This window comes from Caretta caretta, chromosome 21, assembly GCF_965140235.1.
Source record: "Caretta caretta isolate rCarCar2 chromosome 21, rCarCar1.hap1, whole genome shotgun sequence".
NCBI classification, from domain to species: domain Eukaryota; kingdom Metazoa; phylum Chordata; order Testudines; family Cheloniidae; genus Caretta; species Caretta caretta.
In genome coordinates, this window is record NC_134226.1 from 682,837 (window position 1) to 708,655 (window position 25,819).

Genomic DNA, 25,819 nt, shown 5'->3' on the forward strand with positions numbered 1-25,819 from the left:
GAACTCAGCCCCATGCTCTGGGTGTCCCTAAACCTTTAATTGCTAGAAGCTAAGATTGGACAACAGGGGATGGATCACTCAGTCAACTGCTCTGCCTTGTTCACTCTCTCTGAAGCATCTGGCACTGGCCACTGTCAGAAGACAGAATACTGAGCTAAAATGGACCATTGGTGTGACCCAGTATGACGATTTTTACGTACTTATCTCTCATTCACTGTTGAGATATTGGTTCCTGCCTCTGATCAGCCTATGATACCAGCCTCCATACCACACTTGTTAAATTTTCAAACAAGCACCTCTATGCTTTCTCCCATTCTGCTCCTCAGTTGGGGGGGGAGCTCCCCATAAACATCCACAAAACTACTGAATTATCTTTTCAAGCCTTCCTTAAACTCCTCTTTTAGGCAATACAACCTCCCCCCCCCCCCCGCCCATGTACTCACCCGTTTGTTTGCTTTTCTCCATCTATTTCTTGTCTTATACTTAGAGTATAAACTATTTGCAGGCAGGGATCATCTTTTTGTTCTGTGTTTGCACACTGCCTGGCATAATGGAGTCCTAGTTCATGACTAATGATCCTAGGTGCTATCATAATACAAACAAACGAAAACTAATAGTAAGAATTTCTAGATACGAGTTAAATCCTGGTCCCAGTGAAGTCAATTGGAGTTTTGCAATTAACTTCTATGGGGCCAAGGTTTCATCCAAAGATTTTTAATTTTCCTTGATATTTGTGGATCTATTTATGTTCAGAGATCAAATTATTTGCCTTTTTTTCCTCTGAAGTTTTATTTTTAAGCTTCGAAGCCTCTGTACTATTTTTGGAGCAACTGAGATTAATCAAATACCAAAAAAAATATATTAAGTTACTCTGTGCAATTTTTGTAAAAAAGGAAATTCTCATTAAATGAAGAAGATGTTAGTCCTGACAAGAATAATTTGGATAATTCTCTGCTATCTGAATATGAGTAACATTTTTGCTTTAAGACCTGTTTGGTGCTAACTTGATTTGAACTTGGAGAGTGGTCAGTTTGGATGAGCTATTGCCAACAGGAGAGTGAGTTTGTGTGTGTGTGTGTGTGTGTGTCCCCGGGAAAAAAAGGGGGGGGGGTGAGAAAGCCTGGATTTGTGCTGGACATGGCCCACCTTGATTACCATGCACATTGTAGGGAGAGTGGTCACTTTGGATGAGCTATTACCAGCAGGAGAGTGAGTTTGTGTGTGTATGGGGGTGGGGGGGTGAGAAAACCTGGATTTGTGCAGGAAATGGCCCAACTTGATGATCACTTTAGATAAGCTATTACCAGCAGGACAGTGGGGTGGGAGGAGGTATTGTTTCATGTTCTCTGTGTGTATATAAAGTCTGCTGCAGTTTCCACGGTATGCATCCGATGAAGTGAGCTGTAGCTCACGGAAGCTCATGCTCAAATAAATTGGTTCGTCTCTAAGGTGCCACAAGTACTTTTCTTTTTGCGAATACAGACTAACACGGCTGTTACTCTGAAACTTGACTACTGATGAGCTCTTCATTTTATGGATAGGCATTTAGCGTAACACTTTCTTGAACTTTTTTCAGATTAACCATTTAATGACATTTGGAAAGTGTGTTCACAGTAATCTGAAAGAACAAGTCTACATATAGCATTTATTATAAAACTAGATTCCTGAAAAGCAAAAGAAATAAGATTTAAATCAATATTGTTAGAAGTTCAACACTTAAATGTTTCAATACTGTTAGAAACTGAAAAACAGGCTACTGCCTCAACCAACTACTTTAAAAGAATATTTGTAAAGAACACATCAAAAGAACAAAAAAGAAGTAAATTCAAATATAAGTACTCAATTAAGTGAATGTAGTTCAACAATCTCAATAATAATAAAACAATACTCTAATGGATAAGATACTGCAAAAGTGAAAGTAAACTTTAAAAGAACAAAAACTGAAGTTATTTAAATGACTTCAAACAATTTTGCAACATATTTTTCCATTTTAACACACCATACATTATTTTTTCCTATCAATTTTCAAAACCTAAATGTGCCAAATTTATTCCCAGGTTTATGTTTTATGATGGTGTAAACTCAATGTGAAAAGTCCTCCAGAGGAGGAGGCTGTGGTGGAACAAAGGAACCACAATGAAATCAACAGGAGTTCCACAAACATAGCACTTCCAGGATTTAGCCCTAAACCAGTAATATGCTGCAAGTGTTAACTGTGTAGGATTAATACATTCTACTGTAAAAGATTTTAGATGAACAGAAAATGCATAACTGATTGCTCAGGTTTAATTTTAGGCAAAGAGTTTTTCAGCTTCTTTCATTTTTTTTTTCCTGTCCATTTTAGAAACTGCAGTCCATCCAGTCTCTCGCATCTTTCTCATAGCTGTAAGTTTCAGTGCAGCACCAGGAGACTTTATGATTGACAGAGTTGGTATCTAAGAACAAAAGTAAAACTATCCATTTATTTTTGTAACAAAATCTTTCAAGTATGTAGTTTGATCTGAAGTAAAGTTAAGAAGATACCTTTTTTGGTGTCATAACACATAAGCGAGAAGCTTGAGGACAATTTTTGTACAGCTTTTTAAACATTTCTTCCTCTGAGACTATGCTCTTAAATGAAAAAGAATGTTACATAGTCAAAAGACATCATAAACTATATGTTTTCTATGCTACCATATTTATTAACATTCCATCATGAAAAAAGAATGTTAAAAAATTACTACAGATCCTGAAAGAAAAGGAGTACTTGTGGCACCTTAGAGACTAACCAATTTATTTGAGCATGAGCTTTCGTGAGCTACAGCTCACTTCATCGGATGCAAACCATGGAAACTGCAGAAGACATTATATACACACAGAGACCATGAAACAATACCTCCTCCCACCCCACTGTCCTGCTGGTAATAGCTTATCTAAAGTGATCATCAAGTTGGGCCATTTCCAGCACAAATCCAGGTTTTCTCACCCTCCGCCCCCCCCCCCAAAAACTCACTCTCCTGCTGGTAATAGCCCATCCAAAGTGACCACTCTCTTCACAATGTGTATGATAATCAAGGTGGGCCATTTCCTGCACAAATCCAGGTTCTCTCACCCCCTCACCCCCCCCAAAAACCACACACACGAACTCACTCTCCTGCTGGTAATAGCTTATCCAAAGTGACCACTCTCCCTACAATGTGCATGATAATCAAGGTGGGCCATTTTCAGCACAAATCCAGGTTTTCTCAACCCCCACCCCCATACACACACAAACTCACTCTCCTGCTGGTAATAGCTCATCCAAAGTGACCACTCTCCCTACAATGTGCATGGTAATCAAGGTGGGCCATTTCCAGCACAAATCCAGGCTCTCTCACCCCCCTCCCCCCGGAAACACACACACACACACACACAAAAACTCATTCTAAACACACACACACACACACACATACACACAAAAACTCATTCTCCTGCTGGCAATAGCTCATCCAAACTGACCACTCTCCAAGTTTAAATCCAAGTTTAACCAGAACGTCGGGGGGAGGGGGGGGAGAGGGTAGAAAAAAACAAGGGGAAATAGGCTACCTTGCATAATGACTTAGCCACTCCCAGTCTCTATTTAAGCCTAAATTAATAGTATCCAATTTGCAAATGAATTCCAATTCAGCAGTTTCTCGCTGGAGTCTGGATTTGAAGTTTTTTTGTTTTAAGATAGCGACCTTCATGTCTGTGATTGCGTGACCAGAGAGATTGAAGTGTTCTCCGACTGGTTTATGAATGTTATAATTCTTGACATCTGATTTGTGTCCATTTATTCTTTTACGTAGAGATTGTCCAGTTTGACCAATGTACATGGCAGAGACATGTTTTATGGTCTCTGTGTGTATATAATGTCTTCTGCAGTTTCCATGGTATGCATCCGATGAAGTGAGCTGTAGCTCACGAAAGCTCATGCTCAAATAAATTGGTTAGTCTCTAAGGTGCCACAAGTACTCCTTTTCTTTTTGCGAATACAGACTAACACGGCTGTTACTCTGATACAGATCCTGATGAATTCAACAACATTCAGTCAAATTCCAGAGATATTAGAATTTAGTGCAATTGAAACGATTAACTGAATATATAATAATGTTTCTGTAGACGTGCCCTGATCATGTTCTAGAATTATGTACACATAAACGAACAATCTGAGTTACTTCTTAAATATACACATACCCCACATACATATTTTTATTTTGTACAGTATATGATATCTCTGAAAGGTAGACACACATTCTGAGATACGGCAAAGAATGTACACAGAATAAACAGTGATAGGCGCTATTCATTTTGAAATTTTTACCAGGAGGTCATTGTGTTCTGAGCTATCTGAGTGAGTATCCAGCTCTAAAACTACTTTTCTTTTTTTCTTCATGTCTTCTTCTGAAAGTGGATTCATGCTTTCTCTTTGCAATTTATATTTTGGAGGAGTCTTCACAGTATATGTCTGGGGGGGAAAAAACCCCAAAATATTTAAGATTATGTTGTTACACTAATTTCATAAATAGAGGACCAAATCTAGAGCAGAGTACAGAGTCTGAGTTGTATCGTGATCTGTGGAATTGGAGTCAGAGGGCCCATGTTTTCATGGTCTCTCCTCCATAACAGGTACTCCTGTAAGGACAAAGACATTAGTGAGACAGAGTGGACTCAAGGAGTCGTGAGAGCCACAGTGGCACAAAGTGATCTGAAGAACAAGAGCCATCTATGAACCAGGAGACAACACCCAGAGCGAGCATACAGAAATACACAAATTATCACATAATGACAGAGTACCATCCGGAGGCCACACCAAGAGGGCAGAGACTCGAAAGAGAGAGCGAGTTTGCTAGACTTGATAGCAGGGAGACAGAGACAGGTCACTTCTGGTGTGGTTGCCCCTTGAGGAGGCCAAACTATCTCAAAGACTATGCAACCAGAAGATTCTGTGGTAAAGACAAGACTTCAACTCAACTATGTGCTAGCAACCTCTGGTCCAGGGGATACAGGATAGGGGTCTGGGTATCAATTATTTGTTTTTTAATGATTATATTAAAAATTAATCATAATAAGTGGAACTGGAGTCAGAGGGCCCATGTTCCCTGCAGGGATTGTTATGGAGGGGATACCAGGAAAACAGGGAATGAGAGGAGTTGGGCTGGAAGCAATGAGGTCACATGGACAAACCAGTGCTTAGGGTTTAATAAAGTTCCACTTGTTCAACTTAACCTGCATCATGGGTGGCGGCTATCGCAGGCCAAGGGAGGCTGAGCCTCCCGAAACAGCCCTGCATGGTGGTCCCACCCATGCTCTGCCCCCAGTCCCCCTCCTGCTGGCACTCTTCCCCCATGGCTGGTCTGGGGTGAAGAGGGGGAGCAGGCTGCGGCCCGGGACTCTGAGGCCGCACTGCCCACCCACCCCCAGCACTCCAGTGCTGGGGGCCACGCTGCCTGCCCACTTGGCACTCTGGGGCTGGGGGCCATGCCACCGGCTGCCCAGCACTCTAGGGCTAAAGGATTTCCCTACAAGCCCCCTAAATTTCCCCAACACCCCCACAGTTACATGCAGTGTTGCCAATTTAGTCGTTGGTTGGAAATTTGAATTGAAATTGAAATATATTAATAGATAAAATAATATACAGTATATGAGAAAATACTTGTACCTGAGAAAGCATAATGGGTTTGAAAAGTATGAACAATGTCAGCGCATTTGTTTCGGCTATATTGGCCTACCTAATAATTTCAAATTATGATTTGTAAGCCAGGTCTCAATGAACTCTCCCCTGACAGCTAGTAATGAACCAGGGGTGTGTGGAAAGGCTTCAGGACCAGACTGTATTTACATGAACACACCTATTCTGCCTAAGTATCCAGCAAACAGAGCTGTGCTGCCCAACTGATCAATTTTGGCTGGTGCTGGGTTACAAATCACATTAGTATTGAATGTGGGGGTCATGAAATGTTGTTATCCTTATTGTATGAGTAAAGGGCAGCAGAACTGTACTTAGCCTGCCTGATGAGGGGGTCTCCCTCAGTGCTTACGTTGTGCTACGGCTTGACAGGGCTGAGCCCCAGCACTCTAGGCTTCGCAGTTCATAGCCCTGGGACCTCTGGGCTTGCCACACCAGTTATGAAAATAACAAATTGCTTGAGCCCCGGCACCTCTTCCATTACAAATTAAACACTGGTCACCCTCAACTGAACTGCACTCCCTAAGCAGGAGGTTTGGATGTCATATCCTAGTGAAGAGAGAGCATGATGGTGAGGCACAGGTGTTTTGCTTGGTGGTGTGGACTCTGCCTAAGAGCCACTATTTGACCTGCCCCCTCTCCTGTTTAGAGATAGAGCAGATTAGGCTCCTGTGGCATGGTGAACTAGGTCTGGAAGCCCCCTGCTGGAGGCCTTGTGGCCCTGAATCATTCTGCACCAGTATATAGCAGCGAGAAGTCCTCCTGGCAGCCTAAAGTGGCTGCAGAAAAGCAGCCAATCAGAGGGCAGCTGGAGCGATCAATAAAGGGCCAGAAGGGCCACATAAAACACAAGTGCAGCAGAGCAGAGCCTCCAGTTGCTGTATGGAGCTTGACTAGGGAGGGCCAGGTGCCTGGCTGGCTAGACAAGCAGCAGGCCGCAGGCAGCTCACTGCAGAGAGCTCACCAGACAGAACTCAGCCCAGCAAAGGCTGCCAAAGACCAGGTGCCTGGCTGGCTAGATAGAGTAGCAGCAGGACCATGAAAAGGCCAGTGCAGGTAGGCTAAGCCCAGGGGGACTGAGCTCAGGACCCGGCCAGACCAGGAGAGAGTACCAGACTGGTTTCAGACTGAGCCCAGGGAGGCCTGTGAAAAGGACACCAGCTGAGGTTACCAATGGGATGGGCCCCAACTGGGTGGATGAAAAAGGCAGAGCCTCAGGGAAGAAGCCTTTGAGCTACGGTCTCATACCAGGGCTGAGAAAGAACTTGGACTGTATACCCCGGAAGGGGGGACAGCGCGTGCGGTTCGGCTGGAGGGCTGAGGTGCCAAAGACCATCTGAGAGAACAAGCGGCCAGGGGGTGCTTGTGAGGGCAGGCACCAGCCTGATGTAAGACCAAAAAAGAAAAGCAGGCTCACACCTAACCAAGAGAAAGAGGGCCATCCAGGAGAGATGGGTGCCCCTTCATGAAAACAACTGTGTTTTCAGGCACTATTGGCCAAAGAAAAGGGGGGGTCGACCCTGTTACAGCTCTATAGAGAATCTTTTGGTTTGTTAAGTGACCACTAGAGCTGAAATCACTGATAATCAGGTCTAAGTGCTTAGACCTGCAGTGGGATAGTGTTTCTGTGGAAGAGACAGCCCAGCCTGCATTAGCAGCGAGGTTCCCCCACTGAGAGCTGAAATCACTGAGAGCGGGTGGAACCTCGAGAGTCCGACTCGCAGAGGTCACAGTGGCAGGTGGGCAGCAGAAGGTGATGGTACAGGGACATCGGGGACGGAGTGGCGGAGTGGCGGAGTAAACAGTGGCATGACAAACAACAGTGGCCAGAGCATTTGTTTGTTGGACTATGTTTTAGTGACTTCGCTCACAAATGCTAGATTTGTGACTGGGAAACTTATATAAATATAAGTTTCATAGGCCAAGATTTTTAAAACGCATTTTTTACCAAGGTCTTTATCTCATATTATCACTATCTCAAGAGGTCATCATCCTGGGGAGTTTCTGTACTAAACTTTATCATTATAATTAATTTTTATGTAAGAATGGCCATATTGGGTCAGACCAATGGTCCATCTATCCCAGTGTGAGGTTACTCACCTTGTGCAGTAACTGAGGTTCTTCGAGATGGTTGTCCCTGTGGGTGCTCCATTTTAGGTGTTTGTGCACTCCAGCGCTCTGAGTCAGAGATTTGCAGTAGCAGTGCCTGGCTGGCCACTCTGAGCGGCTACCCAGCGCACGCAGCCAACTCCCCCCAGTTCCTTCTCTACACCAGAGCATCGAAGACAAACTCCGAAACAGAGAGGAGGATGGAGGGTAGTGGAGCATCCACAGGGACAACCATCTCAAAGAACCTCAAGGTGAGTAATCTTCTCTTCTTCTTCGAGGAGTGTCCCTGTGAGTGCTCCACAGGGGTGTAGAGCAGTGCCCCTCTTTGGAGTGGAGGGGCTTCGGAGTTAGTTAAAGCACAGTAGATAGCACCGATCATCCGAAGTGAGCATCAGCAGCTGAATGTTGCTGTAAGGTATAATGTTCGGTAAAGGCATGGACTGATGCCCAGGTAGCTGCTTTACAAATTTCAGAGATAGGTACGTCTTTGAGAAAAGCTATTGATGTGGACATAGCTCTGGTAGAGTGCATGTGAAGTCTGGAAGGAGGTTCCAGATCGCGGTTTTGATAGGATAATCTGATACAGTTAGAGATCCATTTTGAGAGTCGCTGTTTGGAAATGGTTTGGCCTTGGGAACATTCTGTTGTGGATACGAATAATTGGGATGATCTTCTCAATGTCTTTGTTCTTTCTATATAGAACGCAAGTGCTCTACGAACATCCAGCATGTGAAGGGACGCTTCCCTGCTGTCAGCATGCAGCTTAGGGAAGAATACAGGTAAGTAGATGCATTGGTTGAACCGGAAGAAGGCGGCAACCTTGGCTATAAATCTGGGATGTGGATGTAGGATTACCTTGTCCTTGAGGAATATGGTACAAAGTGGGTTTACCATTAGGGCACCCAGCTCTCCCATCCTCCTTGCCAACATGATCACCACTAGGAAGGTGACTTTCATGGATAAGTTTAACGGTGAGCAGGTGGCTCGAAGGGTTTGCCCATGAGAGTACGGGGAACAAGGTTGAGGTCCCACATAGGGGTTGGGTCCCTCAATGTGGGATAAGAATTCTGTATGCCTTTGAGAAAGCGTTTAGTTCGGGGGAAAAGGGGGGGCCAAGACAGTGAGTCTATCTACTTTAGAGTGCTAAGTTGTAATGGCAGATAAGTACACTCTGAGTGAACTAATGGAAAGGCCCAATTTTTTGAGCATCAGCATGTATTTGAGTATTGTGGGTAGTGGTGCCGATTGTGGGGTAACTTGTATGTCTCTGCACACATATGGAAAAGCGTTTCCACTTGTGCGCATATGATTTTTGCTTAGTGAGTCGTCGGCTATTCAGTAAGATATCCTGTACCTCCCTGGAACAGCATGCCTCTAGGTTCGTCATCCATGGATTAGCCACGCCTTGAGATGGAGAATTGGAATGTTGGGGTGGTGGAAGCGTCCCATGTCAGTAGGTGATGCACAATGGGAAGGATCTGTGGTGGTCTTGTGGCCATCCGATTCAGGTATGGGAACCACATTTGTCTGGGCCATGTTGGTGCAATTAGGATTACTCTGGATTTGTCCTTCTTGATCTTAAGAAGTATGGGGCTCAATAGTGGAGTTGGGGGGAAGGCATACTTCAAGAGGGCTTCCCATTTCATGAAGAAGGCGTCCCCCAGGGAATTTTGTCCAAGTCCTGCCCAGGAGCAGTATTGTGGGCATTTGATATTGTGGGATGTTGCAAAAAGGTCTATTGAGGGAAAACCCCATTGTTGGAATACAGTTTTCAGGATTCCTGGGTCCAGCTCCCATTCGTGCATTTGCGAGAAGTTTCTGCTTAGGTGGTCTGCTGTGACATTCTGGCTTCCCGGAAAGTAGGCTGCGATGAGATCTATGTTGCTGAAGATGCACCATTCCCAGAGGTGAACTGCTTCTGCACAGAGCAGGTAAGATCAGGCCCCTCCCTTGGTGATTTATGTAAAATTAGTGGCCAAGTTGTCCGTGAGGATCTGGACAGTCTTGTTGCATACCAGGGGCAGAAAGTGGTGGCATGCATTTCGAACCACGCTGAGTTCTAATAGATTTATGAGGAGGGTGGATTCTGCAAGGGACTACCAGCCCTGGATGGTATTCTTGGACAAGTGTGCTCCCCATCCCACAAGGGTCCGTGGTGATTGTTACCAATGGGGTGTGTCATTGAAATGGAACACCTGTGCAAACATTCGTTTGTTTTGTCCACCAGGTGAGTGAGTCTTTTACCATGCTGGGCATTGTCAGTCATCTGTGGATGGAGTACATCTTGTAGGTCGAGGACCGAGAGCCAACCTCCTTTCTCCAATGACGGAATTATGGTTGCTAGAGTTATCATCTTGAAGCTCTGTGTTCCGACAAACTTGTTTAGCTTGTACAAGTCCAAGATGGGCCTCTATCTGCCTGTTTTCTTCTGGGTGAGAAAGTAGTGTGAATAAAATCTGCTTCCCCTGTGCTTGGCAGATACAGGTTCTACAGCACCTAGTTGCAGGAGGTGGTTTACTTCCTGCTGTAACAGGTCCTCATGAGATGGGTCCCTGAAGAGGGATGGGAAAGGGGGGTGGGTAGGCAGGATAGAGGCAAAAGGGATATAATAGCCCTTGTGTATAATTTCCAGAATGCACTTGTCTGATGTAATGGCTGACCAGACCAGGTAGAAAAGTGTTAGGTGGTCCCCAAATGGGCTGGAGGTTATGAGTAACTTCAGTAGTGGAGTATGTGGGGCTCTTGTGTCCTCGACTAACACTTCTAAATGCTTGTCTGGAAGTGGATGGTTGAGACGTCGATGATTGCTCTGGGGCTTGTCAGTGTCTCATCTGACATTGTTTGCGAGGTGCTGGTCATAATCTCTGTGAGGTTGGGCATATGGGACAGTGCGGAAGCGTTGGGTATAAAATCTGCCCTGTTTCTTTTTGTTCCCAGGGGCATATATTCCTAGGGTTTCTTTATGTAGCACGGGAATCCTTGAGAGGATTTGTAAGGTTGCATCTGTGCCTTCCACAAATAGTTTTTGACCTTCGAAAGATAAGTCCTCTACTGTTGCCTGAACTTCCTTGGGGAAGCCTGAAAGGTGGAGCCAGGACATCCTCCACCTGACTATGGATATGGCAATGGAGTGGGCCGTCATGTCAGTGGAGTCCAAGGAAGCTTGTAAGGCTGTTCTGGCAATGAGGGAGCCTTCTGTTATGTTAGCTTTATATTGTTATTTTTTAATCTGTTGGAAGATGTTCAATAAAAAAGTTGTCATTTGTGCAAAAATGTTGCATGTGTACTTGGCTAGTAAGGCAGAATAGCTTGCTATGCGAAACTGAAGGGTCGCTGAGGAACAGGCCTTCCTGCCAAAGAGGGCTAGGCATTTCCAAGCTTTATCATAAGGGGTGGTCCTAGCCAGATGTTGCTTTCCGCTTTGAATAACTGCCTCCACTACCGATGAATTAGGGTTAGGGTGGGTGAACAAAATCTAGGCTGGGACGTAGTACTTCTTGTCTGATTTTTTACAAGAAGGTGGAGCTGTAGCTGATGTCTGCCAGACAGTTTTTGCTGGATCCATGATGGCAGCATTGATGAGTAGTACAATCTTGGCAGTAGGAGATGTATGGAGAATATCTGTCAGCTTATGCTGTATCTCCAGCAGCTCTGCCAAAGAAATGTCGAGGGAGTCAGCCACTTATTTAAATAATTCCTGGAAGGATTTAAAGTCATCGCCTGATGTGGGAGAAGGCGGCATTACTGTTTCGTCAGGAGACGAAGAGGAGATGTGGGTGGGTGGGATGGTGTCACCATCTGGTGGCTCTTTAATTGCTTCTGCTTCCTCCTCGAGAGCTTCTGGGGAAGCTGGGGCAGAAGGTGAAGGTGATCTCTGTGATCCTGGTGTTCTGGACCTGGATGGGTTGTAGGGCTGTATGTTCTGGGTTGTGTATAAGGCCCAGGGGTCCCAATATGGCCAGTTTGGTAGGAGGACCATGAGGGGTGCACCCATTGCGGAGGTTGCCATGCTTTGGACTGCTGTCGTGAGGTTCCAGGTTCGGCTGAGGAATGGTGAGGGGTGTACATTCCTGTCCCCACTTCCTCCTCCTCATCTCTGGAGGGAGGAGGGGCTGAGCCAGCAGGGGTATTAGTCAGGCTTGGCCCTGGTCTGGCTGGGGTACCATCAGTATCGAAGAGAGGCATTCCCGGAGTAGACGTGATGAAGAGGTCTGCCTGGCTAACTAACTGCTGTAGCACGGGTAGGCTCTGTGCCGACAAAGGAGGCGTGCTTTCGTTCAAAATCACTGTGATTGCTGCTGGTGCTGTAGACTTGCTGCAATCTATTAGTGCAGCAGGTGGTGCTATTGCGCTGCTTGGTGCTGAGGTAGCAGGCTTAGCTTTGTTAAATGTGCCTGCCTTAGAGCTAGACTGTGTAGGGTCTTGTGCTCCTTGGGCCGTCCCAGTGCCTCTCGGTCCAGAGCTCTGAGTGCTGACAGTACCGGAGCAGATTTGGCGGTCGGAGATCGCCTTTACTGAGGTGATTCTTGCTGAGATGAGGAGTGGGACCTCTGGGACTGGGTCCTTTGCAGCTGTTTTTTGAAGAGGATCCCATGTCCGATGCCACCGCAAGAGAGTGCTGGCAGGGAGGGGTCCTGTGCTCAGGATCAGAAGCAGGTCGAAGGGATTTCTCCATCATCCTAAGTTTTAACTTGAGATCCCTAGCTTTTCTAGTCTTCACTGTCAGCTTTTTGCAGTGGTGGCACTTCTGTGTGACATGTCTCTCTCCCAGACAACAGACACACTGCAAGTGACTGTCCGAGACTGGTATTGACAGTCTACAGGTCAAACAGCGTTTAAAGCCTGGAGAACCAGGCATGTCAAAGAGGCTGTTCACAAAGAAGGAATGGGAATAGTCCCTTCCAAGTGTCTCTGGGCTGTGAGGCGGATTTCCGCCAGAGGAGGGGGGGAAGGAAAAGTGTGGGGGTTCAATAGAGAAAAAATGAAGTAGTAAATAAATAAAGGATAAAACTACAAGGGTTGAAGTAAAGGAATAGCAAGGTTTTTGAAGGTGCTTTTGTTGTTCCGAGCGAAGCCAACGGCAGTAGAGAAGGAACTGGGCGGTGGTTAGCTGCACACGATGGGTAGCTGCTCGGAGCGGTGAGAGACGGCTGCTGCGCGTGCATGGCCAACTGGGGCACTGCTACTGCAAATCTCCAACTAGAAGCGCAGCGGTGCACAAACACCTAAAATGGAGCACCCATAGGGACACTCCTCAAAGAAGAACCTGTCTTCTGACAGTGGCCAATGCCAGGTGCTTCAGATGGAAAGAACAGAACAGGGAATCATCGAGTGATCCATCCCCTGTAATCCACTCCCACCTTCTGGCAACCAGAGGGTAGGGACACTCAGAGCACGGTGTTGCATCCCTGCCCATCCTGGCTAATAGTTATTGATGGACCTAACCTCCATGAACTTATCTAGTTCTTTTTTTAATCCTGTTATCATTTTGGCCTTCACAACATCCTTGGCAAAAAGTTCCACAGGTGACTGTGCATCATGTGAAGAAGTACTTCCTTTTGTTTATTTTAAACTTGCTGCCTATTAATTTAATTGGGTGACCCCTGGTTTTTGTGTTAAGTGAAGGGATAAATAACACTTCCCTATTCTTTTTCTCCACACCAGTCAAGATTTTATAGACCTCTATCATATCCCCTCTTAGTCATCCCTTTTCCAAGATGAAAAATCCCAGTCTTTTTAATCTCTCCTCATATGGAATCTTTTCCATACCCCTAATCATTTTTGTTGCCCTTCTCTGTACCTTTTCCAATTCCAATACATCTTTTTTGAAATGGGGTGACCAGAACTGCACACGGTATTCAAGATGTGGGCATATCATGGATTTATACAGTAAAAGTGGAGGAGCTTGGTTTGCCAAACTGATCAGCAGAGCCAATACTGACAACCTACATGAAAAGGCTGCAAAACAGCATGCCTCTGGACTGCATCAACATGCAGAAAGCCTTTAAGCGGGTCACTGTCAAAGCCAATTTTAGAAGTACTTAATAAGGCTGTTAAGAATGTTGGAGATACAACTCCGTTTATGTGAAGTATCACGGCTGTTGCATCATACTTTCTATTTAAGCAAGAGATACCACACACTGCAAAGTGGAGGTCAATGTTAAGTGCATTGTCACTTGTTAATCCTGAAATTGGACACTGGTTCCGAACAAGACTGGCAAATGCTCACTATCTTTCTGTAAAAAAACTCAGCTGACTGTCTAGAAACATGGGTTGCAACAGTGAAAGACTCGGCAATTGAACAAGTGAAGAACTCTCTCACCATATTCAATAAATGTGCATACGTGGCTGATAATGCACCAGTGCAAATAGGCATTAAGTATTAAATTATTGCGTATGTTATCTTGATGTCCGTGGTAGGCCAGTAGATGCATTCTAGATGTTCAAGTTATAGAATATACATCAGCTGCATCTGTGACATCTTAGAAAAGTTAAACGCTTGTAAACTGAACCCCAAACAGATGGCTGCTTGTGCATTTGATGGCGCTACAAACTTCTCTGCAAGACACAGTGGAGTACAAGAGAAAAGTGTAACCCTAATCTCTCCTATACACATTGAAGAGGCCATCTCGTCCAGCTAGTGCTAGTACAAGCTGCAGAATCTTCAAAAGACATTAAAAAGCCATACATTTAATGGCTTTGTTATACTCTTTTTTCAGCAAGAGTCCAAAAGGACTGAACATCTTGGAAACAAATAGAAGATACACTGGGACTGAAGTTCAAATTAGTCCAACCTGGGAAAACCTGATAGCTTTCTCATGAGCGATCTTTGGCTGTTGTCTTAAAAATGACTGAAACCGTTATTACTGGCTTTGGAAAATATCTACCCAGATAGGACAGATCTAAGTAGTGAGACTGGTGGACTACTTTTGTTACTAAGTTCAGAGAAGACTATCACCATTCTCTTTGTTGTAAGTCTACTGTTAAAACCACTTGGGTCATTAAACAATGCCATCCAGGCATCTGCTACAACAGCAGTAGATCTCTGTCCAGCAATAGAAGCTAACCTTGGATCAACCAGGGAGATATCCATTGAAAACGTACTGGAAGAAGCAAAGACTTTAGTCCAGAAGTTGACTAATGAAGGCACTTATATTTACTCCTTAAGTGAAGAGGACAAGAAGTGTTTATTAAGACAGCTGAAAAAGTACACAGACTTGATTCTTACAAATCTACAATAGTGATTTCTGGATTCTACTAACTTCTACATAGCTATTACAGATGCTTGTCTTATAAAACACCTACAGTTGCGTAGAGTGAGGCGCTATGAGCAATGGGGCTGCTACGTGATCAAGACAGAATAGAGAATTTTGAACAAAGAGTGGAATATCACACGACGAACGAAGGAAGATTTAACTTCAGCTTCTTCTTCTTTATCATCACTAGTGGTTCGACCCAATCTTTGTGCTTTGTTTCCTGGGTTGAAAGAAGTAGGAATTCATCTCTTGCTACTCCCAGTCACAACAGCTACAGTTGAGAGTTCTTTTTCCTCGTTGAATAGAATTTTGTATTCTGAAAGAAGTCGCCTTCTGCCTGATCATGAGCATATCATGGAAGTAATGGACACACAAGACGACACCAAAGAGTTGTGCAAAATTACAACAAGAAACCAAGAAGGATGTAGATGTAGTGCTTCATAGTAGGCTTGAGTAGCCAACTTTAATTTCTGTGGTGATTTTAAAACATGAGTTAAATCAAATAAAATGGTCGTGAAACATTTTTCAGTTTTTACTATGGTGCCATATAGCCCACCTTCGCCCTCACAGTCCTACCCTTGTCAGCCCTCACCCACCCGGATATTCCAGGGCTGCGGGCTGCGCGACCGGCTGCCCGGCATTCCGGGGCTGGGTGCTGCGCTGCCTGCCTGCTCGACTGGTGCTCTGGGGCTGGGGGCTGTGCCGCCCACTTGCCCCCAGCAGTCTGGGGGTGGGAGAGCTGGGAGCCGTGCCACCAGCCATCTGGCACTGGAGATGCCACAGTTCCCACCTGCCTGATGCTCCCGGGTTGGGGGTGCTCAGGCGACCTGGGGCTGGGATGGGGAGACCAGGGGTGGGCAGGAGAGGGGCTCTGGGCTCCGGGCTCCCCACTTTGTACTGCAGAATTATACCATGACCACAGAAGAAGGGTCTGGATTTACCTCAGAGTGTACAAATTGAATACATAGTTAACACTTAAATAATTATTCAGAAGACAGTACGCTAACACTTAACCACTTTGTTCTCCTTCATGTTTATTATTTATTAATTATTATTATGGTAAAATTAAATATATTCTAAATTTGTCAGAAGAGGAGAAAAGGGTTTTAGATTTCTTTTCTAAATAGTAGATTTTACTGTTGATTTTAAAATCTTATAGATGTATTCAGCATAAAAAGTTGACCTTAGTTATTTACATATTTGAATTCTATTAGTTCAAATGCTGTAAAAAATGCATGTGGGTTTCTCACATTTTAAAAAGAGCCTATTTTATGGCTATGATATAACAGCCATGAACACTGCATGGCTATAATAGCATTACAATCTAACTTTATTTTTATTTTTTTGGCGCTGCTTACTAGAAACATTTCTGCTGTGCAGGACACACAGCACTTTTCCACCAAGATTGTCAAAAAAACTCTTGTGACAATAATTAAATAAAGCCTCACAACAGCCCTGTAAAATGGGTTTTGCTAGCCCCATTTTACGGATGGGTAGACTGAGGCAGAGATGAGTGAACTGACCTGTCCACGATCACAAAACTAGCAAGAGTCAGGAATAGAATCTTGGAGCCCTGTTCCTTTTTCAAAAACTTATTTTCCCTAAATATCCCCCAATATATGCACATGAAAAATACTCTAAATTTTTTTAACCTATGCTTTCTTTAATCAAAAGTGAAAAAGTGTCTCTGGAGACAATTAGATCAGCATGGGCCCTTAAAACAAAGTGAAAGGTGTATTTTCAAAAATAAAAAAAAATAAAAACATGGAAATAATATACTACCCCATAAGCAACAGACCTTTAATGATGGAGTGACCAAGACACTTTTAGTAGGTGTCCAAGAAGACATTTCTTTGTTTTCCAACTTGTTCTCTCTAAAAGATGTGAAATTCTGGGATAATTTTTTTTTTTAATTAACTGATGCAGAGGCAAGCGTTAAACTGGTTTTAGGAGTCTCCATAAAGGATGTTTGTATTGTCTAAAAATAACAGTAATAAATTAAAATATATTAAAAATCAACATCATATTAATAAATGCCAACTCGCCAACATTTTCAGTTAGTATGAAACCTTAGTTTCATTATACGTGCCTGCTAACACAAATCATAACATTTTATAAAAATCAAAGTAAAAAGCCACCTTATGCTTTTTTTCTTTTTCAGAAACTGCATTTTCTTTTGCTTCTCTTGTAAGCTTTTCCTGTTTAAAAAAAAAAGGGCAGTGTAATATGTAGTAAATGCTCTATTTGCAAATATATTTTAGCTGAATATATCTTCTGTACAATAATGCAGTAGTACACATGTTCAGCATTCAGTTATAAACACACACAACAATATATGAGCAGCATTTAATTAAATTTCAGACTTCAGTAGATATTAAAAAAGTGGAAACAAGAATTAACACACTTACTTAATTATATATGGGAAAGGATACATCTCTTACTGTCCCTACATACCCAGTTTTCATTAGTGTTTGTATTTTATTTATGCAGTAAGACTTTTTTTATTTCAGACTATCTTTCATTCATTTACTTTTATGGAGTTCTGCCACATACGGAGTTTTGTCCTCTACAGAGTCAGGTACATATTCTGTCAAATATTTGTGATCCCTTTTATTCACTAAGGGCTTGAATCTGCAAGCACTTAGGCTCGTGAACAGACCCATTAAACAATCCATTAACAATTACACAACATGAATACAGAATTTATTTGCACAAGTAATCTACTGAACTGCAAATAAATAAAAATCGCAATCTGTTTGTAGATAATTCATGAACTAAAAAAAGAGGCTAAATTCAGGAGATTATTTGTTGCATATTGTTTGGCCAGTTCTGGTCTTGTGCTAGTATGAGTCATTTAGCAACAAATTCCATGAGAGTGTTTGAGGTTGTAATAAAAGGTAGTGTACAAGCTCAGCAATCTGTATGCTAAGATTCAGACCATCAAACATTCCTCCGACAGTTTGTATCTGGATAAGGAAAGGCTAAAATGTCTGTGTCCAAAACATAATTTCATTTTTTATATGCCTGTACGCTTGTGTAGAAAACTTCTGTAGAGTTGCAACTGGATTACTTCAGAGGCCAAAGGTGAAATCCTGGACCCATATAGGTCAATGGGAATTTGACTTAAATTCAGCTAGGCATGCTGACTTCAGAGCACATCAAGCTCTTGAGAGCAGAGTGAGGCTCACTACAAAGTTTTGCCAGCATTGCTATGTGGGCTAGGAGTGTGAAAAAGTGAACCCCTCTACCTGACATAGCTATGCTGGCAAAACCCCCAGTGTAGACACAACTATACTAACAGAAGAGTGCTTTGTCAGCATAGTATCAGAAGGGTAGCCATGTTAGTCTGTATCCACAAAACCAATGAGGAGTCTGGTGGCATCTTAGAGACTGACACATTTATTTGGGAATAAGCTTTTGTGGGTAAAAGAAGAACTGAAGAAGTGATTTTTTACCCACGAAAGCTTATGCCCAAATAAATTTGTTAGTCTTTAAGGTGCCACTGGACGCCTCGTTGGTTTTGTCAGCATAGTTAATGCTATTTGGGGGAGGTGGTGTTGCTATGCCAGCAGGACTCCTTTTGCCAGCATATCCTGTCTCCAACAGGGGGCTTTGCTGGCATACCTCTGCCAGAATATCTATACCCCCAAGGCCTCTTAAATGTACACAAGTCCTGAGAGAGAAGAATCAACCCAAATTTCCTTCATAGCACTAAATGATATAGCCACAGGGCTAAGCCAAAAAATTTTAAATGTAATGCCACAAGACATACCTTCTCTTTAATCTCTATTTTAACCTGCTCCTTAAGGGATAACAGTTCACTTTTTACATGAGATAGCTCAGTTTCCTAAAAATTACAATCAGATAAGAGTTAATAATTTTCTGTTACATTGAAAAAGAAAATAGTTTTTAAAAACTCACATAAATGTATCTGTCATATACTACTATACTGTTCAACTTTACATTATTTTAATGACAGAAATAATTCTAAAAGTTAACTGTGGGTACCTTCAAACACTTAGCCATTTACAGGCCTATGGTTAAGTTGGATGTTTTGAAATAATGGAGTTTCCTATCTGAGCAACAGGTATGTTCAGCATGAATGAGTTAATTTGTAGACTTGGATCAACCCCTTCCCATGGAAATACATGTGAAAAAGTCCTGTAAGAAGGAAATCATAGAATATCAGGGTTGGAAGGGACCTCAGGAGGTCTTCTAGTCCAACCCCCTGCTCAAAGCAGGACCAATCCCCAATAAATCTCCATGAGAAACCCCTCACTGGGTTTGAGGGGGATGAGGATCTGAGGCTACACTGTCAGAGACTACTCAATGACTTGGTGACTACTCTCAGGACCTTCCCCAAAATGAGGTTTTGCCAGGTAAAGGAGGGACACAGAAAAGTTAATGCAGTCATAGGCTAGGAGGTTATTATTTTTTTCAACAGATCAAGTACTGTTGAGAAATGTTATCTATTAATATTTGGACAGGACTATTCAAGTCAAGTAGTTTTTCTCTCGTTATTTGTGGCATATTATTACCAGGAAAAAAATGGCACACTGTTTGATACAAAAGTTCCTTAATCAGATAGAGTGGTGAAAACATTCAGAGGCCGTCAGGAGAAAAGTTGACAGGGAAGTACACTTGCTTACATTTCATTTAAAACACTTTATACTGTAACACATACAAAAATAATAATAATTAAGTATGGCGCACAGAAATTGGGGGGGCTAGCCTTCATTGTACAGTTCCAGAATATAAAGTACACATCTAAAATAGAGAAAAAACAAACAGTAAAAAAGGAAAAATTGTTATCTAGTTATGTCACTCATCTGCAGCTGTTTCTTTTAATTTTCTTGTACTTATTCACTATTAAGGTTTAGCTCTTACCAAGGATTGCTTTACTGACATTTGTTCTTGTTCTTTCGTCTTACAGAGTTCTAATTCTGTATCTTTTTCTTCAGCCATTTTATCATATTGATGCTGCATAAAAAGAGTCATGTGGATAAGTGTGATAAATAAACATCACTTAAAAACAGCTAGTATTCATTCTTTATTCAGAAGTTACAAAAGATTACTAACTTTGTTGGACACAAAACTAGTTTGAAGTTTCAATGATACATATCTTAACTCTTTCTACAGATGCTTCTCACACTTTCTCTCTATACAATAATACTCTGTGGGGCCATTTAAAAGCATTTTATGTCCTCAGTGGGGAATCAAATGTACCTGTGTGGAAAGGCTGGTTATACTGAAGCAAGTAACATTTATGAACATATCCACTTAAAAAAGAGTGGTACAGAGTGCTTCACTAAAGAATGTTAAACTGAACTACGCAAGACCACTGAAAGGTTAGAGGCCTTACAAGAATGGGTCCGAAAATTAACACCAAAAGAAAACCTGGGGTGGGAGAATGGGACCACAAGGAATCTGAAATGCCAGAAAATCCTTCCCACAGAACAGGCATGGGAACATTCAGAATTCTAAATGATCATTAAGGTCCGTATTTCCCTTCTTCCATAAAAATGTATGCAAATGTAATACCTCAGTATTTGCAACCCCCAAAGCAGCTCTAGGAGAGCTGCATCTCTATCACAACTAGTATTACAGTATTAGGGATGGCCAAATGCTTCAGTTACAAGTAGTATTATCATTTTTGCTTTTCTACATATTTAGGAGTTAAGATAGTGAAGAAATGCTTCCTGTCATTGATGTATTTCTTGTTAGATGTGAAGAAACTGAGCATATCTCCAGCTTAATATTCCTAGATCAGTGTCCTTATAATAAAGCTCCATTTCCTAGTTCCTAATACTTGTGGTTTGTGCAATTTTACTGATTCCAGACATAATGTCATGTATTGTACATATAAAACTAGCAAAATCATTGTACCTTGTGTTTTTCCATAAGTGCTACCATTTCAGCTATCTTGTGCTGACATCGAATATCAATTTCTTTCTGCAGTATTACTGCTTCATCAGCTATTAACCTCATGTTTTCTACCTGTTAACAACACAGTATTTTCTTCTAATTTGTGAGCAACATTGAATACAATATTTTCACGAAACCCCCAAAACTACATATAGTTTAGTTTTTGTTATGACAGTCCCTGGTCTACACTAGGACTTTAGGTCGAATTTAGCAGCGTTAAATTGATGTAAACCTGCACCCGTCCACACGATGAAGCCCTTTATTTCGACTTAAAGGGCTCTTAAAATCGATTTCCGTACTCCACCCCTGACAAGTGGATTAGCGCTTAAATCGACCTTGCCGGCTCGACTTTGGGGTACTGTGCACACAATTCGACGGTATTGGCCTCCGGGAGCTATCCCAGAGTGCTCCATTGTGACCGCTCTGGACAGCATTCTCAACTCAGATGCACTGGCCAGGTAGACAGGAAAAGAACTGCGAACTTTTGAATCTCATTTCCTGTTTGGCCAGCGTGGCAAGCTGCAGGTGACCATGCAGAGCTCATCAGCAGAGGTGACCATGATGGAGTCCCAGAATCGCAAAAGAGCTCCAGCATGGACCGAATGGGAGGTACGGGATCTGATCACTGTATGGGGAGAGGAATCCGTGCTATCAGAACTCCGTTCCAGCTTTCGAAATGCCAAAACCTTTGTCAAAATCTCCCAGGGCATGAAGGACAGACGCCATAACAGGGACCTGAAGCAGAGCCGCGTGAAATTTAAGGAGCTGAGGCAAGCCTACCAGAAAACCAGAGGGGCGAACGGACGCTCCGGGTCAGAGCCCCAAACATGCTGCTTCTATGATGAGCTGCATGCCATTTTAGGGGGTTCAGCCACCACTACCCCAGCCGTGTTATTTGACTCCTTCAATGGAGATGGAGGCAACACGGAAGCAGGTTTTGGGGACGAAGAAGAAGATGATGAGGTTGTAGATAGCTCACAGCAAGCAAGCAGAGAAACCGGTTTTCCTGACAGCCAGGAACTGTTTCTCACCCTGGACCTGGAGCCAGTACCCCCCCAAACCCACCCAAGGCTGCCTCCTGGACCTGGCAGGCGGAGAAGGGACCTCCGGTGAGTGTACCTTTTAAAATACTATACATGGTTTAAAAGCAAGCATGTGAAAGGATTAATTTGCCCTGGCATTCGCGGCTCTCCTGGATGTACTCCCAAAGCCTTTGCAAAAGGTTTCTGGGGAGGGCAGCCTTATTGCGTCCTTCATGGTAGGACACTTTACCACTCCAGGCCAGTAACACGTACTCGGGAATCATTGTACAACAAAGCATTGCAGTGTACGTTTGCTGGCGTTCAAACAACATCCGTTCTTTATTTCTCTGTGTTATCCTCAGGAGAGTGAGATATCATTCATGGTCACCTGGTTGAAATAGGGTGCTTTTCTTCAGGGGACACTAAGAGGAGCCCATTCCTGCTGGGCTGTTTGCCTGCGGCTGAACAGAAATGTTCCCCGCTGTTAGCCATAGGGAGGGGGGAGAGTTGAGGGGGTAGCCACGCGCTGGGGGGGAGGCAAAATGCGACCTTGGAACGAAAGCCCATGTGCTATGTATGTAATGTTAACAGCAAGTTAACAGTTTACCCTGAAAGACTGTAGCCACTGTTTTATAAAATGTGTCTTTTTAAATACCGCTGTCCCTTTTTTTTTCCTCCACCAGCTGCATGTGTTTCAATGATCACAGGATCTTCTCCTTCCCAGAGGCTAGTGAAGATTAGAAAGAAAAAAAAATGCACTCGTGATGAAATGTTCTCTGAGCTCATGCTGTCCTCCCACACTGACAGAGCACAGACGAATGCATGGAGGCAAATAATGTCAGAGTGCAGGAAAGCACAAAATGACCGGGAGGAGAGGTGGCGGGCTGAAGAGAGTAAGTGGCGGGCTGAAGCCAGGTCTGAAGCTCAAATGTGGTGGCAGTGTGATGAGAGGAGGCAGGATTCAGTGCTGAGGCTGCTGGAGGATCAAACCAGTATGCTCCAGTGTATGGTTGAGCTGCAGCAAAGGCAGCTGGAGCACAGACTGCCACTACAGCCCCTGTGTAACCAACCGCCCTGCTCTCCAAGTTCCATAGCCTCCACACCCAGACGCCCAAGAACGCGGTGGGGGGGCCACCGGCCAACCAGCCACTCCACCACAGAGGATTGCCCAAAAAAAAGAAGGCTGGCATTCAATAAATTTTCAAGTTGTAAACTTTTAAAGTGCTGTGCTTAAAGTGCTGTGTGGCATTTTCCTTCCCTCCTCCACCACGCCTCCTGGGCTACCTTGGTAGTCATCTCCCTATTTGTGTGATGAATGAATAAAGAATGCATGAATGTGAAGCAACAATGACTTTATTGCCTCTGCAAGCGGTGATCGAAGGGAGGAGGGGAGGGTGGTTAGCTCACAGGGAAGTAGAGTGAACCAAGGGGCGGGGGGTTGTATCAAGGAGATACAAAGAGAACTTTCACACCGTAGCCTGGCCAGTCATGAAACTGGTTTTCAAAGCTTCTCTGATGCGTACCGCGCCCTCCTGTGCTCTTCTAACCGCCCTGGTGTCTGGCTGCGCGTAACCAGCAGCCAGGCGATTTGCCTCAACCCCCCACCCTGCCATAAATGTCTCCCCCGTACTCTCACAGATATTGTGGAGCACACAGCAAGCAGTAATAACAGTGGGAATATTGGTTTCGCTGAGGTCTAAGCGAGTCAGTAAACTGCGCCAGCGCGCCTTTAAATGTCCAAATGCACATTCTACCACCATTCTGCACTTGCTCAGCCTGTAGTTGAACAGCTCCTGACTACTGTCCAGGCTGCCTGTGTACGGCTTCATGAGCCATGGCATTAAGGGGTAGGCTGGATACATATAGGTATTTCAACATCCCCAACAGTTATTTTCTGGTCTGGGAATAAAGTCCCTTCCTGCAGCTTTTGAAACAGACCAGAGTTCCTGAAGATGCAAGTGTCATGTACCTTTCCCGGCCATCCCATGCTGACGTTGGTGAAACGTCCCTTGTGATCCACCAGAGCTTGCAGCACTATCGAAAAGTACCCCTTGCGGTTTATGTACTCGCCGGCTTGGTGCTCCGGTGCCAAGACAGGGATATGGGTTCCGTCTGTGGCCCCACCACAGTTAGGGAATCCCATTGCAGCAAAGCCATCCACTAAAACCTGCACATTTCCCAGGGTCACTACCCTTGATATCAGCAGATCTTTGATTGTGTGGGCTACTTGCATCACAGCAGCCCCCACAGTAGATTTGCCCACTCCAAATTGATTCCCGACTGACTGGTAGCTGTCTGGCGTTACAAGCTTCCACAGGGCTATCGCCACTCGCTTCTCAACTGTGAGGGCTGCTCTCATCTTGGTATTCATGTGCTTCAGGGCAGGGGAAAGCAAGTCATAAAGTTCCATGAAAGTGCCCTTACGCGTGTGAAAGTTTCGCAGCCACTGGGAATCGTCCCAGACCCGCAACACTATGCGGTCCCACCAGTCTGTGCTTGTTTCCCGAGCCCAGAATCGGCGTTCCACAGCATGAACCTGCCCCATTAGCACCATGATGCATGCATTGGCAGGGCCCATGCTTTCAGAGAAATCTGTGTCCATGTCCTGATCACTCATGTGACCGTGCTGACATCGCCTACTCGCCCGGTATCGCTCTGCCAGGTTCTGGTGCTGCATATACTGCTGGATAATGCGTGTGGTGTTTAATGTGCTCCTAATTGCCAAAGTGAGCTGAGCGGCCTCCATGCTTGCCTTGGTATGGCGTCCGCACAGAAAAAAATCGTGGAACGATTGTCTGCCGTTGCTCTGACGGAGGGAGGGGCGACTGACGACACGGCTTACAGGGTTGGCTTCAGGGAGCTAAAATAAACAAAGGGGGTGGCTTTACATCAAGGAGTATTTCAGGCAGGACTTCACAGAGGGTTCCAGTAAGAAATGGTGCACCTAAGTTATTGTTCTTATTGGAACAAGAAGGTTAGTCTGGCCTCTGATTGATACATGGTAGATTTACCTTGCTGCACCTTCTCTGTGAGTGACTGCAGTGTGACCTAGAGGAATGAGTCCCCTAGACAGGGGAGGAGGCAAATGCGTACAAAACAAATCTGGTCTATTTCTTGTTTTGATCCACTCCATCTATCTTTTACATCTTTGGCTGGCAGCAGACGGTGCAGAAGGACTGCATGCCATCCACATCTCAGGGCTGCTCGGCAGAAGATGGTACAATACGACTGCTAGCCATCCTCATCTCTTGCCTGCCCGGCAGAAGATGGTACAATACGACTGCTAAGCAATCCATATCACCTGCCTGCTCACCATAAGATGGTTCAATAGGACGGACTGCAGGACTAAAGAAAATGGCTTGATCAAGTCACTCCAAATTTAGTCCCTGCGCCCATGTCTGTCCAGGCGCTCCCAGCCGATGTGGCCAGGAGCACCTTGGACATGACGATGACGGCTACCAGTCCTATTGCACTGTCTGCTGCCACAAGGCAATGGGTTGCTGCTACTGTGCAGCAATGCAGTACCGCGTCTGCCAGCACCCAGGAGACATACGGTGACGGTTACCTGAGCGGGCTCCATGCTTGCCGTGGTATGGTGTCTGCACAGGTAACTCAGGAAAAAAGGCGCAAAACGATTGTCTGCCCTTGCTTTCATGGAGGGAGGGAGGGAACGGGGGCCTGACGATATGTACCCAGAACCACCCGCGACAATGTTTTAGCCCCATCAGGCATTGGGATCTCAACCCAGAATTCCAATGGGCAGCGGAGACTGCGGGAACTGTGGGATAGCTACCCACAGTGCAACACTCCGGAAGTCGACT

General features: G+C 44.3%; 1 protein-coding gene across 1 annotated transcript in view; it reads right to left on the reverse strand.

The window, feature by feature from the left end:
• Positions 1–1,442: 1,442 nt before the first annotated feature.
• SYCP1 (synaptonemal complex protein 1) overlaps positions 1,443–25,819 on the reverse strand; it is a 74,196-nt gene continuing 49,819 nt past the window's right edge. Inside the window, 8 exon segments of the mRNA XM_048826802.2 lie at positions 1,443–2,435; positions 2,524–2,610; positions 4,322–4,465; positions 16,850–17,029; positions 17,190–17,249; positions 18,824–18,898; positions 19,939–20,031; positions 20,938–21,048. Of these exon segments, the coding sequence (XP_048682759.1) occupies positions 2,292–2,435; positions 2,524–2,610; positions 4,322–4,465; positions 16,850–17,029; positions 17,190–17,249; positions 18,824–18,898; positions 19,939–20,031; positions 20,938–21,048 (894 nt within the window). The 3' untranslated portion in view covers positions 1,443–2,291.